Source organism: Microtus pennsylvanicus, chromosome 12, assembly GCF_037038515.1.
Source record: "Microtus pennsylvanicus isolate mMicPen1 chromosome 12, mMicPen1.hap1, whole genome shotgun sequence".
In the NCBI taxonomy this organism is placed as follows: domain Eukaryota; kingdom Metazoa; phylum Chordata; class Mammalia; order Rodentia; family Cricetidae; genus Microtus; species Microtus pennsylvanicus.
This window is the reverse complement of record NC_134590.1, coordinates 14,023,133-14,039,499: the sequence shown is the minus strand read 5'-3', so window position 1 is coordinate 14,039,499 and position 16,367 is coordinate 14,023,133. Positions and strand designations below refer to the sequence as shown.

General features: G+C 40.6%; 1 protein-coding gene across 1 annotated transcript in view; it reads right to left on the bottom strand.

The window, feature by feature from the left end:
• Nucleotides 1–3,359: 3,359 nt before the first annotated feature.
• Btc (betacellulin) overlaps nt 3,360–16,367 on the bottom strand; it is a 46,883-nt gene continuing 33,875 nt past the window's right edge. The window contains exons 3-6 of the mRNA XM_075942876.1: nt 12,894–13,011; nt 8,658–8,804; nt 6,943–7,050; nt 3,360–5,147 (exon numbers count right to left, since the gene is read on the bottom strand). Coding sequence (XP_075798991.1) covers nt 6,945–7,050; nt 8,658–8,804; nt 12,894–13,011 — 371 coding nt within the window. The 3' untranslated portion in view covers nt 3,360–5,147; nt 6,943–6,944. The remainder of the gene's footprint in view (nt 5,148–6,942; nt 7,051–8,657; nt 8,805–12,893; nt 13,012–16,367) is intronic.

Here is a 16,367-nt window from a genome sequence, read left to right as displayed (position 1 = left end):
TTTGTATTTTATTTTAGAAAATTTCCATATATTTTGATTACTTTGTTCCCTTTCCCTAACTCTTCCCAATTCTTCCCCACCTCCCTACCTAGTCAACTTCATGCTTCTTTGTCTCTCTGTCTCTCTCTTTCTTTCCCTTTCTCCTTTCCTTCCTCCCTTTTCCCTCCCTCCCCACTCCTTCTCAAAGAAAAACAAAAGCAAACAAACCAACAAAACCAATAAGACAAAAGATGCCAAAAAAAGTGAACATAAAACCCATAAAAACATGGTGTTCATTTTGTGTTGGCCAACTATTCCTGGGCATGGTCCTGGGCTGAAGTGTGGTTGATGGAGCCAGTGACACTCCATTAGGGAAAAGTGATTTTTCTCTTTGCAAGTAGGTATCAATTGCAAATAGCTTCTTGGTTAGTGGTGGGACCCTGCATCCACCTCCTCCTCTCAGTGCTAGAACCTCCATCTGACTTAAACTCCTAGAGACCCTAAGTATGGCTGCCACAGCCTCTGAGAATTGCTCAGTTTTGCTGTGCCTGGAAGTCACTGTTTCCTTGGAGTCATCCATCACCTCTGGCTCTTACAACCTTTCTGCCTTCTCTCCCAAACAGATGTCTGAGTTATGAGGACAGGAGTTTTGTTGTAGGAGCTGCGGGCCTCTTCCCACAGCCCGGCTCCTAGCCGCCTGGCTAGCTTATGCCCCGAAATAACAACACACAAACTGTATTCTTTTAAACACTGCTTGGCCCATTAACTCTAGCCCTAACTGGCTAATTCTCATATCCCAATCAACCCATCTCCAATAATCTGTGTAGCACTAGTCTTACCGGGAAGATTCAGCATGTCTGACCTGGTGGCTTGCTTCATTGCTTCTGCCCGAGAGAGGGGAGCATGGCCTCTGAGCTCACTTCCTCTTCCTCCCAGCATTCTGTTCTGTTTACTCCACCCACCTATGTTTTAACCTATGAGGGCCAAGCAGTTTATTTATTATAATTAACCAATGACTTTCCTCCATCAGAGTTTTATGAAGACATCTCATTTAGGACTGAGTGTTCCAAAGTCTCTCACTCTGCACATTGTCCAGTCGTGAGTCTTCGTGTATTCTTATTTAAATATATCTCAGAATTATATAAATAGATCTCGCTGGCTAGCATGTGCAAGGCCCTTGGCTTTGTTTTCAAGTACTGATAATAAATGTATAAATGAATATATACGAGGACCACTAAAGTATACAAATAATAAATAGTATGTAAATAATAATATTATTTCTGGGCATGCCGGTGGATATTTCCAAACCCAGCACTCAGGAAACAGAGGTAGAGAGATGGAGGAGTTCCAGGCTTGTCTTGCCTGCATAGACCAACCCTGTGAATGCAAACAAAATAGAAAATAATTACACGTTATATGACTGGAAACTTCTTTGTGCATGTTGAAGAAGTGTCCTGCCATCTGCCTTCCCCAGCCCTTCGCCCAAAACATTTCACTGCATTTCACTAATGCAACTGCTCACACCGGGGCCCTGAAATTAGGGGAAAATAGAAAGGGTTCAAATAGTTCACTGCAGAAAGGAAATAAAGTCTCTCCTCAAACAGAGGAACGTCTCATCTCATCTTCCAATGTATGTGCCACATACTTGATCTGAAAATGCCCAGGGCAATGTGGGATGAGGCATGAAACTTTTGGTTTCTTCTCTTTTCTTGTTGTCTACTAGCAAGACTCACTGGTGCCATAACTCCTGATGCTTTCTGGGTAATTCTGTAGAACTTGAGAAGGGCTCAAGAAACATCTGTGTGTGCCCAGGATTTGAGACAGAGACCTTTATTTTTGAACAACATGTTATCAACTAGGTTTAATTTCCTCTAGAACCACTCCAGGGCTCTCTAAGCTCTCCAAGTCACCCCCTTAGAACACATACTCTTTATGACTCCCTGAGCACCTGTGTCTGGGCTCTCTCGAGCAAGAACCAATAGAACATGCCTATGGCTGCATGGATGGGAGAAGTAAGGGAATTGGTTCGTGTGACTATGGTGGCTGATAAGCTATTCAACAAATTTTTTAACAATCTGGAGACCCTGCTATCACAGCAATGTAGCTTAGTTCAAACCTATCTCTCTTGATACAGAAAAAAAATACTGCAAGTTTTCATGTAAGGCTAAGAGCCCGAGAGCCCAGGAGGATGCTGGTTTAAGACTCAGAGTCCCAAGACTGAACAGCCTTGAGTTCTAATGTCCAAGGCAGCAGAAAGATGTCTGTCATAGGTCTCAAAGCAGAGAACTGCTCCCTCATTCTCTCTGGGCACCCGACTGAGTGGGTGCATTCACCTGCACTGAGGATGGGGTTTCCCACCAAGTCCGTTGAGAATCACATGATCCTTTCCTCTGGGAGCATGCTGAGAGCCAAGTCCAAAACAACACTTTACCAAGTTGCTCAGGTATTCCATTGTCCAGTGAAGCTGAGCCTAATATTAATAGCATCACCCTATCCTGAGATTATCAGTGCATAGCTCATTTCCTTAGATACTATGCCTGCCTTATTCCTCCTTACGGTTTCCACCAGGGGTGGCCACAGTACCTGCGGTTCAGTGGAGCTCAGTCAATGTTCCGTGAATACAATGTTCCCCCTGCATGCTTCCCAGGTAGTAAAAATGGAATAGCATTTCTAAAAGTGGCCCTCTTCTTACACATTAACACATACTATTTGAAAAAAAAAAACATTTTAGCAAAAGACACCCTTTTTATCAGAAAACTCTTGTCTACAATCTCAGGATGCACCTGAATCACTCAGGCCCTTAGGTTCTAGGTTAAAGAAACTCAGAGTTATTTAAGTCAAATGAGGAATTTACTATGGAGATACTAATGTGTCTCAAGGAACTTATAGACAAGGATGAACCTTAGCTTTGACAGTGGATGCAGCCAGCACTATAACGTTGCTCACTGAGCACTTACTAGAAGCATCTGCCTCCCTAATCACCATCTGTCTTCTCCCCAGGAGCTTCACTTACTTTTCTAGACCACACGAGACAAAGTACAGATATCAACAATGTTTAAGAGGACATATTTATACTTCTTGAATGTCAAGTTCCCAACTCCCCAAGAGTTACTCCAACTGACCATCCAAATACAGCTGGAGGTAGAGTTCAAAAAAAGTCAGAGACCTTGGCAGATAGTCACCTAGGTACCCCCATACTTCCAAATGCTTCAATTGATAAAAAAAAGAAAACTCATAAGCCAAGTAAAATAGTTCTAATGTTTCAATGAATGGTTTCTATAAAGGTAAACTTTGCAAAGCAAATATGCTTGCATTTATTTCTATTAATAATTCATGATACTAGTAGAAAATTTTCAAGAACAACTAGGGCTGCTTTGTTTAAAAATAAATTTATTTTATTCCATTATAACCTCAACAGTCTATATAAATGACAACATAGCATATGCAAAAAACAATTACAAAATACACTCTAAAAAGACATGAAAATTCTGGAAATTCTTTCTAGATATTGGAATGATAAGAAACACCATTAAAAGCTTCAGATAAAAATAAGTTTCCTAGCACTGGCTTCTTTTAAGAGATTGCATTGGTCAGCCAACCGGAGACCAGGAAACAGAGACGATTACCAGGATTGGTGACATTTTTAGAAGTTCTAGTCATTGTTTATTTCAGGCCTGGTTGGTATCAAATATGACTGGTGAGAAAAGACATACGTGAGCCCACGGAGGCAATAGAAAATAAAGCATGAATCCGGATCCAGGCAGGGGTCGTCTTGTTCCAAGGATGGCCAGTAAGTCACAAGCAAGAAAATTCATCTTGAGACATGTCAGCTCTTTCACTTAGCTTTTCTTGGCAGGTGAGCTATTTCTTCATTAGTGAAACCCCAGTCTGCTTCCAAACACTGTGCTAAAAGAACATAGGGAACCCAGGCTTTTGTTTAAATCTATGGAATCTCTACTGTGAAGTAGAATTTACAAGGATCCTGACTGGCAGGTAGCACCACAGTCTAAAGATATCTTCCCACCTTTTGTAAGTGACCCACTTAATCAATGTGAAAAAAAATCCATGTTCTATGGAATGCTGACTAAATATAAATTTTATTTCTTATGCCTAATATATTTTCTACTAAAGAGATTACATAATCAAAGGAGCACATGACAAAATAGTTTAAATAATAGAAGCCATGATCAGGATGTCATGGCATCAAAGTTCACCTGAAAGCACTCCTACATGCCTTGGAATTGAGGCTATGTTCTCATATGATGATCACATATTGTCACATATGGTCAGCCGCACCATTGCTGATATTAATCTTTTACAGTGCTGTTTATACTGAGCTGAGCATAAATACCTATTGAGGGTTTAAAGAACACCAGTCATCTACTTTTCCACCTCTATTTATTACTATAACTATGGGACAAATCTGTTTGCTTTGGAAATACAAGAATTTACTCATGTCACTGAGACTTTATGGAAAAGCTAAATAGCAACAACATCAACAACAATAGAAGTCAGCTTTGCAGAAATCATGATGATGACGTCAGCACTAACCATGACTTTATTTCCTGTGTTAATAAGGGAAAATTGCCCTACCATCTCAGAATCATGGCTAAGTACAATTCAGAGAGAAATCTTGGGTTATTTATTGAATTAGGTTACCAAAGCCCAAATTAACAAAAGTAATAAGAGCACCAGTTTTGAATCAGGGTCCATCCCAGTTCTGACTCCATCAATTTCTCAGTCTCTAAATCTAAGTGAAATTATTTAATTTTTGCATGTATGGGAATGAGGATAAAAGAAATATTATATTTTAAACTCAGTGTATGATAAGTATATAAAGCTGGCAAGCCTTATTTTTGACTCAGTTCTTAAAATCTAACCTCTTTCCTACCTTTATTTGACTAATAATCCTGGCAACAAAGTTTATTTTGAAATGTCCCTTCTTATTACTGTTACTTAGCCAGGTCCTTTTTCTCAATCATCAGATTGCAATAAAAATATTAATAAAAACAATAGCAAGTGACACAAAGTTACAAATAAAAATAACAAAGTCAATACAATATTGAAACATTCATTGTTGCTAGCTGTTTTCCTGAGACGTGTCCCTTCCATCTGCAAATGAGTAAGGTGTTTTGGAGCTCACCGCCAGCTTGTGGGAACTTTGTAACCTGTGAGAATGAAGAAAATAAGAGCAGCAACTTTAAAGTGCTATACAATAATTACAGCAACAACAGCTCATCAGCATTTGTGCTTGAAGTTGTTAGTGCTGACTATGTAATAAATGGGAAAAACACTGTCATTCCTCAGCAAGGGTTAGTGTTCACTATTGGCTATTGAGACGTTTATGAGAAGGGATATCATTTTCACAGAGAGTCATGGAAAGCGACAGCTTTCTCATGCTGAGAGTGAACAAGGAAACACCAGACCTGATTGCTCCCAGTCTCTCCTCTACTCTAGAGGAACTGGCCAGGAATTTAGCCAAATCTGTGAACAGTTAGCAGAAGAGAAAAAATATATTTCCTTCTGAGTCTCAGGTGCCACCAACTGTGGAACTACCGTTCTTGGGTCAGCACACTACTTATTTATTAAATAGTTGGATCTCATGTCCAAATCTCCCCCATTTGATTCTGCTAGCGGTGCCCTGTGTGCCCCTTGCAGATTTTCCAAGGGGCTCCTGTTGTTGATTAGACTGGCACTACACTCCATTGTTGATTCATTTTGGCTTGTGGCTATCCAGTGCCAGGCTAGTGCTGAAGATCTGAAACAGGGGCACGTTGGGGAGCTTTCTTGTTGTCTTGTTTTGGGTCCGTCTTTGTTTTTTCATTCTTGTTTGTTTTTCATTGTTTAGTTTTCAGCAGGGGCTCTTTCTGCCACAGCAAATGCTCCCACCTGGAGGTGTGTGTGCCAGCCAATGCTTGCCATGGTGCCACCAGGGCATTCAATGGCTTCTTGTTGCTGTCAGAGTCATGGCGGTCCTCCTGGACTTTTGGGAGAGTGACCTGGCAGTGTGCTCATCAGAACCTTTCTCCTCAATAAACTGAGAGGATCTGTGACTACTGTTGGGATCCTGACTCACAAACACTTAAAGAGTTGAGAACTGTGCTTCATGCATCCTAAATTCTCCATTATCATCATCATCATCACCATCATCATCTTCTGCTGTGGGACAATGGTCTTATACCCTATAAAGATTTGTCAGTTGTATTGGTTTAATAAAACGCTGATTTGGCCAGTAGCCAGGCAGGAAGGATAGGTGGTGCCACCAGAATAGGAGAATTTTGGGAAGAGCAAAGGTTCAGTCTGTAGTCTTCACCCAGACACAGATGACACAAGATGAGAATGCCTCACTAGTAAAAGGTGCCAAGCCACATAGCTAACACAGACTATGGGTTAATTCAGATGTAAGAATTAGTTAATAAGAAGTCTAAGCTACTAGGCCAACCAGTTTATAATTAATGTAGACCTCTGTGTGTTTCTTTGGGACTGAATGGCTGCAGGACCAGGCAGTCAGAAACCTGTCAACCATCTTCTTCACATTGCTATTGTTATTGTATTTCCTCTCTTAATATGATACATCTAAATTAAAATACTTCTTTTTTACTCAAAAGTGTGGAAGAAAAAATATACAAAATAAGCATGGCAACAATGTAGCATTAAAATGCCTAGTTCTGTGGCCATACACTCACCATAACAGAAAGGGTAGACTTATCCTTTGAACATACAGTTAGAATCAGTCATTTTATCAGGATCTAACAAAAACGAGTTGCTTATTTCTGTTTTGCTGTCTTATTATGTCATGAAACAGTTATAACAAAACTTTTAGGTCTCATAAAGAAGATAAATTTATCTTTGGATGTTTTTATACATAACCCAATTCTAATCAATGATTATTAGCCATAATTAAGCCGCAATACAGCGTTCACAGTCACCAGGCTTCCCATCTGCTATGCCCTACATACTCACCATTAAGCAATATTGGTCTCTTGAATATCTTCACTTATGGGAGTTTTATCTTTACCCAACTTTTCCGTGTTCTCTTCCTTCCTTTTTTTACGATGTTTCCGAAGAGGACTTCAAAAATGTCATGTTAGAAATGAGTCAGAATATGTGAGTTCAGATCAGCATGCAAACATTCAGTAAGAAAGCATATGACCTTCTCTCTATACTATTCAAGATGCGTAAGTTCCTTTTCATCCCAACTCCATTGGCTTTCTCTTTTGACACATTTCTTTTAGCAAGTTCAAGAGCTAGCTACCACAGACCACAGTGGGTGTGATACACACTTAGAGAAGTAGCAAGAATTTCCTGCCTGATTATTGAGAGAGATTAGTAAACAGAAGAAAAATTTCCATAAGTTATTTCACAGGGTAGAACAATTAACACTACTTGGTGTGAAAAAGAAGCAATGAGGGCTGAAAATAGACAAGAAACTGGGAGAGTGGCAGTAGCCCCCAGAAATATTACTAAATTTCTAGGCACATTAATAATGAAACTGATTTAATATTCTGGGCTGAACTTTAGTTTCCCGAACATGTGATTCAAAATTAATATCAAGATCATTTGCCAGCTGTGCCCAACTCCTCCTCTGCGACATTTAAAATATCCCTTTTTACCACAGAGCACAAATCTCAAAACAAGTTTTCAGTTTAAGAGTGAGGATTACTGTAAGTTTTCAGTTTAGGAGTGAGGATTTCTGTAAACCCTCTAGTTCAACCCTTGTACTTCACAGAAACTACAATCTGAGCTCAGAAACACTAAGACCTTTGTCCAAAGTCTCAAAAAAAAGTCTCAACAGTGAAGACGGTCAGAATTAGTATTTGCATTGTTTTGGTTTGTTTGTTCCTGTATTTTAATCCAAGAACACTATAAAGGAATTGTGAGTACCCCCCCAACCTCTCTGCTTGTTTTTCGAGACAGGGTTTCTCTGTGCAGCTTTGGTCCCTGTCCTGGCACTCACTCTGTGGATCAGGCTGGCCTTGAACTCACAGAGATCTGCCTGACTCTGCCGCCCAAATGCTGGGATTAATGGCATGTGCCACTACTTTGGCAAAGTCCACAGCACAGAAATGGAAGCAATGTTTTAGGGAGGTAAATTACTCAAGACAAGAAAATATTAAACTTAATGATGGGTCTCCAGAGAAGCTGCCCATGGGTTAATAGTTGTCCCAACCCACTTTCTTTCAAGGAAAAAGAAAGGCAGCTCTGATTTCAAATGCAAAATGAAAACTCATGATAATGAAAACAGAGGACTGGACCATGCATCTAAAATTAATTATTTTAACCTGGTCACACAAATGTATTACTTTGTTCCTATTCTTAAGTGCCATTATGTAATTAGGCAGTTTTGGAAAATGAAACTTTTATTTAACTTACTAACAAACACAAAATACACCTGTGCTCAGGGCTAAATGACTAGAATTTTTAGCCCAAAAATATCTATAAATTTTGTTTCAACTTATGATTATTACCAGTAAATTAATAGAAAGTATCTACAATGTGTTTCATGACTAATATAAATTTTTTATCAATAGACACATGCTTCAAAAAGCTTTAAATCAAAAGCTTTAAATCAAAGCAAAGGGGAAGAGAAGGTAGAAAAAAAGAAGAGAAAGAAGAAAAGGGAAAAGAAACATTAGATGTAATTTCTCGGGTTTAAAATTCAGTGCAATCACACTTACTGACAGCAGGTGCAAACCCCGATGACCAAAATGATGAACACCACCATGACCGCAATCAAGCAGATCACCAGGATCTGCCCTCGGTCTTGCTGGAGGTAAAACAAATCCACTCGCTCACACCGTGCCCCAAAGTAGCCTTTCTCACACCTGTACAAGGAAAATACTTTTATGAGTCTCTACTGCTTTTTGTCGAGACAGGGTTTCTCTGTGTAGCTTTGGAGCCTGTCCTAGAACTCATTTTGTAGCCCAGGCTACCTCTCACATCTCTATCAATATAATCTCAAGATAAAGTTCAGCTCAACAGATTTTCTAGGTCTGTGGTCATAGTTAGAAAAACTTTTGACCAAGCTGGGAATTATTCTTTCATGTCTCCCTGAGCTACTGACTTCGTGTTATATGGATTCTGCATAGATTCCTGAGTTGTTATAGAACCTTAAAAGATACATAAAATATTGAGCACATTTTAATAAAATTTATCTCATGCTATCCTAGCATCTTTGCATTACTATTTGCCGTTATTCTGTACAGATGCAGCCAAACACAGAGAAATACTGTTATTTAAATATCGAAACAATCAGATTCTGCACCTTGAAAATATTTCTGTGCAACCTCATCTATTTGTAAACCTCAGAATTTATTGCCAGATTGTTCCATAGCTGATGTTCAACAAGAGCCAATGAAGTTTATTCCCACAAAGCCAGCTATATCTCCAGTAAGGAGATCTCAACTGCCAACATTTAGCTGACAAAATGCTTCCAACGCTAACAGAAACAAATTCAGAATGTCTCCATGGGAAGAACTATTATGAAGAGAAAGAAAAGGCACACCTAAGGATGCAGCAAGAAGCTCTCAGGATAAGTGAGGAAGAACTGCTTCATTCAAGAGCACTGGATAGCTTTATTCTATGATAAAAACATGAGCAAAAGAGCTGGAGCCGTGACTCAGTGGTTAAGAGCACTTCTTACTCTTCCAGAAGACTCAGGTTCAATTCCCAGCACCCAGATGGAAGCTCATAGTTATTTGTATTTCTACTTCCATATAATACAATGTCCTCTTCCGGCTGCTATGGGCTCCTATGTACATATGATGCATGAATACACACTTGGGTGAGTGTGCGTGCATACACACACACACACACACAAAATAAAATAGTAAATATTTAATTTTTTTAAAACCACAGGTTGAGAACTTAGAAATGCATTAAAATATTATAATGCTCTTAAAATTAGAATTGAGAAAAATCACCTTAAATTGATCATGACAAAGAATGCTTTTTTCTTTGTTTTTTTCATGAGACTTTTTTATTCTTTATATTGAGTTATATATTTTTCTCCACTCCCCTTCCTTCCTCCTCCCTCCCTTTCTACTATCTCCTATGATTCCCATGCCCCCAATTTTCTCAGGAGATCTTGTCTTTTTCTACTTCCCATGTAGATTAGATTCATGTGTGTCTCTCTTCAGGTCCTCTTTGTTGTCTAGGTTCTCTAGGGTTGTAAATTGTAGGCCTGTTTTTCTTTACTTTATGTCTAAAAGTCACTTATGAGTGGGTACATATTATATTTGTCTTTCTGGGTCTGGGTTACCTCACTCAATGTAATGCTTTCTAGATCCATCCATTTGTCAGCAAATTTCAAGATGTCATTATTTTTTCAGCTGTGTAGTACTCCATTGTGTAAATGTGCCATATTTTCTTTAACCATTCTTCAGATGAGGGACATCTAGGTTGTTTCCAGATCCTGAATATTACAAATAATGCTGCTATGAACATGGCTGTGCACATGTCCTTGTGATATGGTTGAGCATCCTTTGGGTATATACCCAAAAGTGGTATTGCTGGTTCTTGAGTTAGATTGTTTCCTAATTTTCTGAGAAATCACCATATTGATTTCCAAAGTGGCTGTACCAGTTTGCACTCACACAAGTAATGGAGGAGTGTTTATCTTACCCCACATTCTTTCCAGCATAAACTGTCATTAATGTTTTTGATCTTGGCCATTCTGACAGGTATAAGATGGAATCTTAGAGTGGTTTTTGATCTGCAGTTCCCTAATAACTAAGGATGTTGATGAGCTTTCCTTAAGTGTCTTTCAGTCATTTCAGATTCATCTGTTGAGAGTTATGTGTTTAGGTCTGTACCCTATTTTTTATTGGATTATTTGTTCTTTTGATGACCAATTTCTTGAGTTCTTTGTATATTTTGGAGATTAGACCCTTGTCCAATGTGGGGTTAGTGAAGATCTTTTCTTATTCTGTAGGCTGCCATTTTGTCTTGTTGACCGTGTCCTTTGCTTTACAGAAGCTTCTGTTTTAGGAGATTCCATTTATTAATTGTTTCTCTCAGTGTCTGTGTTACTGGGGTTATATTTAGTAAATGGTCTCCTATGTACTTCCCACTTTCTCTTCTATGAGGTTCATTGTGGTTGATTTTATGTTGAGGTCTTTGATCCATTTGGACTTGAGTTTTGTGCATGGTAATAGATATGGATCTATTTTCATTCTTCTACATGTTGATATCTGGTTATGCCAGAACCATTTGTTGAATATGCTTTCTGTTTTTCATTTTATATTTTTAGCTTCTTTGTCAAAAATCAGGTGTTCATAGGTGTGTGGATTGCTATCTGGGTCTTTGATTTGTTTTCATTGGTCTTTAAATCTTACACACATGCACACTCCCTTTTAATTAGCTTAACTATTTCTTTAACAAGTTCACTACAGGTGACTTTTTAAAACAAAAGTTTTGCCCACAAATAGCCAGCCATGACACACTGCTCTTTAGGATTTTTTTTTTCTATGAACTCTGGGCTCGGTAGCTTTAGCTTAGTGTCTCAGCAAGCAGAACCTTCCATAGGTTGTAAATTTGCTACCAGTCGAATTTTAACGTGGCTAGAGCACCTCGCCTGTCATTTTGCCCTCAATAAATCAGCCGCACATCAGGTGATGATTATTTTCACTGAACATCTCCCACATGGAAAGTAAGAGGAGGAGGGAATGATGCTTTATTTTTTTTTAATTGTTTTTATTGAGATATATATTTTTCTCCATTCCTCTCTCTTCCTCTCTCCTCCCCTTCTATCCTCTCCCCTGATCCTCATTCACCCAATTTACTAAGGAGATTCTGTCTTTTTCTACTTCCCATGTAGATTAGATTCATGTATGTCTCACTTAGGGTCCTCTTTGTTGTCTAGGTTCTCTGGGATTGTGAATTGTAGGCTGTTTTTCTTTGCTTTATGTCTAAAAGCCACATATGGTAAGTACATATTATATTTGTCATTTAAAAATCCAGTATATGCCTCCAATCCAGTAAAAATAAATAAAGAAAAATTCAAAAATTCAGGTCTACTTATACACACACACACACACACACACACACACACACACATAGACACACATACACCCCTTACTTTTTACATTATCAACTCCTGTCTGTCCTCTAAGTATTATATGAGCATATTTAATTTTAAAATTGAATTGAATTAAATTCTGAGGAAGTCCATGACTCCTCAAGCAAAACATGCTTGAGAGATACTTAATGGGAAATGGTTTATACCAGGCAAGATGTGAGGAACATACATACTCTATGAGCTCAAGGTCAGAATTATGCTTAAGGAATAAATCAGTTGATCCCTGTATGAAGTCAAGTCCTAGAATTCTCTTAGAAGGGACATCCCTTTAGAAGAAAATGAATATTGATAATGCATGAAAAATGTTGAAACTTGGCCTCTTGAGCTAAAGTCTGCCCCTCTCCCCACTCCCCAGTGGGCTAAGTAGGCCTTGGTCAACTCCACTTGCATGCACTCTGACTCCCTCACATGTTACTGGCACCTGCAGAAGGATAGCATCTAGCCTGGCAGGAATTCCTTCACATTTACATCAGCTGCGGAACCGCCTCACACATGCCAAAGGAGCTGCTTTCATTTGAACCACCCAGGAGATGATTGGGACTGACGAGATCCTCACGCAGACAGAATCGGCTCTGCTTGCACAAGGGAGCAGAGGACACCGCAGGGCAGAACTGGGACTGGGCTCTCACACTCATATTTCAGGAGGAAAGTCTGTGTCAGTTCCTCCACAAGTAGGTGCTGAGCCGGGCCCTAAAAAAAAGTAGCCGAAGGCAGGACCCGATGGAACTGTGTCTGGACAGATGGTAGGGTTAGCTCAGACTTTCCGATGCTGTCAAGTCCCAGGCTGGGAGCATGCTGCACCCCTTTGCTCATGGGCGCAGGTCCTTCTACTTACATGCAGGAGGGAGTTTGCTCATCCACCAAGAAGCGGCATCTCCCGTGGATGCAGTAATGCCTGTACTGCTTGGGGCACCGAGAAAAGTGGGTTTTCAATTTCTGCTTGGGGGTTGTAGCTGGAAAAGAGAAAACACAAGTAAAATGCTAACTCCCCATTTCGTTCATAAATTCATAGCTAACATATGCCAGATATATGAGAAAATAGCCAGAAGCGAGCTCCCACCTAGAACTAAACTTCCATGTACATAGTACAGTCAACCGTTTACAGGACTGAGACACAGGGAGAGGAGAGGCGGAAGAAAGCTAGACAGCAGTCTCGGCAGGGACTTGTGTGTCAATGACAGGAAGTTGTGTTTTTGTTGACAGCGATGACCACTAAAGTCCTTAATATAAACTTAACACAAAACAACCCTGTGGGGCAGACAGAAGAATCTGGAAGACTTTTGAATAACCAATATACTGCAAATTTCTGTGATGCCAAAATGTAATACAGATCTCTCCAGATCCATGGGAGACTGTTTCCAGGCCCTTTACAGATGCCTTAATCCAAGAAATTGAACATTTTATATAACGTTGTATAACATTATATATAATGTATATACATCCCTTATAGAGTCTAAATCACTTATGGGTACTTAGTATAACATGGAAATCAATTGAGTTGTTATGGTGTACTGTTAGTAAAGAATGGCCTGCCTCTCTCTCGGACAGATTTGAGCCCCAGCCGGATGAATCCATCATGCAGACCTCACGGGCTCTGCGGGCTGTTCTACAGTCTCAGTAGATGCCAGACTGCTGCGCAGGAGCTGGCTGACCTGGTTCTCATTGTTGAATCACTTGACTCCAGGCTGAAGGCCTGGGCATGCCAGATGCTTGGCTCTCATGCATATCAGCTAGTGGGACTCATCAAAGAAGCTGGAATTCTCCTAGAAATAACTACAGCTCGTGTGAAAGCAAAACCATGTGCGTTTTGCCAAATCACTGGACAAGGCAGCGCCCACCGGCTGAGTGTTTTCTAAGCCTTTTAAGAGCAGGTTCTGAAGCAACAGTGAGTACGGTGGCCTCTTTGTGTTTCGACGCGCGCAAATTGAAAATAACAAACCGGGAGAAAAACAGTAACCATAAAAGTAACTGCAGTGCGCTGGAAACAGTGGCAAGGACGCTGAATTAGGGGGAAAGGGCAGTGTGGGATTTCAAGGTCTTCACTAGCGGAGTCCAGATGTGCTAATTAAGCCATCTGGGTCTCTGTTTTCTCACCTATAAAGGGAAGGTTATAAGGTCTACCTTAACTGCTGTTGCGAGGTATAAAAAAAATACATGAAAGTGCCCAGCAGAGTGCCTTAGAAAAGGTAAGAGTCCAGCAAATCAGCTGATCCTTGGTCCCGTAAAATCTTAGTCATTTCAAAAAAAAAATCTTGTGTAAGTAGGAGAAGTGCTTCCTTAATAAAATAAGAATTTTTGGAGAATGTCATCTTTAGGAGTCAGTCAGCAAACAGTTTAACATTGGGGAGCCCTAAAAGCAGAAACACTGGGAGCTAACAGGAGTGGGCTCCTAGAGGCAGATGTAATGAAGGGGGAGGAGCCTGTCAGGAGCAGCTCAAGGTGCAGGGGATGGCCTTAGGGATGTTGAGTCGGCCTGGACTACAGTGACAAGTAGAGCCAGAGAGAATAAAGGGCTGTTTGGGCAATGAAGTTACATGGTACCTGTAAGGAAAAAGACCCCACATGAGGAAGGAGTCTTCCGTTCATCAGGCACGGCAGGGCAGACTACGGGACTAGCAAAGGGAGATGCTGCGCACTAGGAGAAAGCCAAGGAATACTGGGAAACGCCAGCCAGTCTGATGTGGGCCTGGACCAGGCAATGAAAAGCAAAGACATACGTTCAAGAGGTAGCAAAGCCTAGTTCAGATCTTTTATGCTCCAGGAGGTCTTTCTTGAAATGCAAAGCATCCTGGTCTTTACATCTAAGACATAAGGTTTTGGGTCCAAAACTTGGACTAATTCCTCTTTGCTGGGTTCCTTTTTATGCACCCAGACTTGCAATCAACACCACGTAGAATATCATCCCAAGAGACAAACTAACTCGCCGCTGCTGGATGCAGTGGTTTAAGCAGCCTCTGTCTATCCAAGCAGCACAAATCCGTGCCAGCCAAGCAGATGCCAGGTTCTGTTTGGATCACTCAGCTCAGCTCGCCAAAAAAGCATGCTTTTAAATATTCCCAGAGTCATTTGGATTTAAAACCCTTTCCGTGCCACCAGGCAGAAAATGTCTGGTGGGACTTTCAGAGCAGAAACAGAAATAAATCACACATCTTGATATGTAACACCGAACAAACAAAGCCCAAACAAAAACCTGTCTTGCGCTGTCTTTGAATTGAGAAAGTTTATCAGCATCCTTCCTACAAACAGCATCTGGAGTCATAGATCCTTCTTATCCAGTGTATTTCTTGGTCACAGTGTCTGAAACTGAGCGGGGAAGTCACTTTCTGACTATCATGAGACCTGAGAGTAGAGGTGGGTGAGTGGAGCCGGGCGGGGAGGGGGGATGTCATTCTGCTTTTGGTGTTTGGATTTTCATCAAGAAGGAGTTAAGCCTATAACAAAAGTACTACCAGTCCCAACTCCTGTATTTCTTTCTTGAAAATTAAACAGTATGCTCCTAAAAATGGACCAATAAGGCACCTTCCATAACATTAGAGGTGAGTTTGCTTAACTGGTCTTTTCCCTCTCCGCTGAACCTGGTCCACTGCACTGCATCCTAACAGGTACTCCCTTGGCAGTAAGACAGCATCTCTGGATTTCACAGAGCAATGACATCTGCGTCAAGGCCAACTGGCCAGGCCAGAAGCATTACCTCAGACTTGGAGGGTTGCTACAGATGCTGTCTCAGTCTGTTGTGGGACACTGGCTTCTCAAGATTCTGACAGTCAGAGTTCTGACAGGTCAGCGTATGCAAGCATCTGGTTCAGAGATTTTGCAGTAGGGGTCGGAAACAAAGACATCTTGCTTGGCTCATATGGACCATTCAATGAGAAGAACTTGTTCCTGCTGGGTCATAAGGCTAGATAGATTAGATAGGACAGATTCCTGTGGGCTAAGCTAATGGACAGAAACCCAAAAGGAAACTAAATAATTTAGTTCTGATATGGGGTTTTCCTGAGTTTGGTGTACTTAACAATATTAGTATAAAACAGGGGTTTTTGTAATACGATGGGTTTTTGGAACAGCTGTGACTGAAGCTCCCCAGAATGGACGCTGTCATAGTTAGGGGGGGGGGTATAGCTGCAGTGAAACACCATGGCCAAAAAGCAAGTTGAGGAGGAAAGGGTTTATTTGGCTTATACTTCATCATTGCTGTTCATCACTGAAGGAAGTCAGGACAGGAACTCACACAGGGCAGGATCCTGGAGGCAGGAGCTGACAAAGAGTCATGGAGAGGAGCTGCTCACTCCTTGCTTCCCATGGCTTGCTC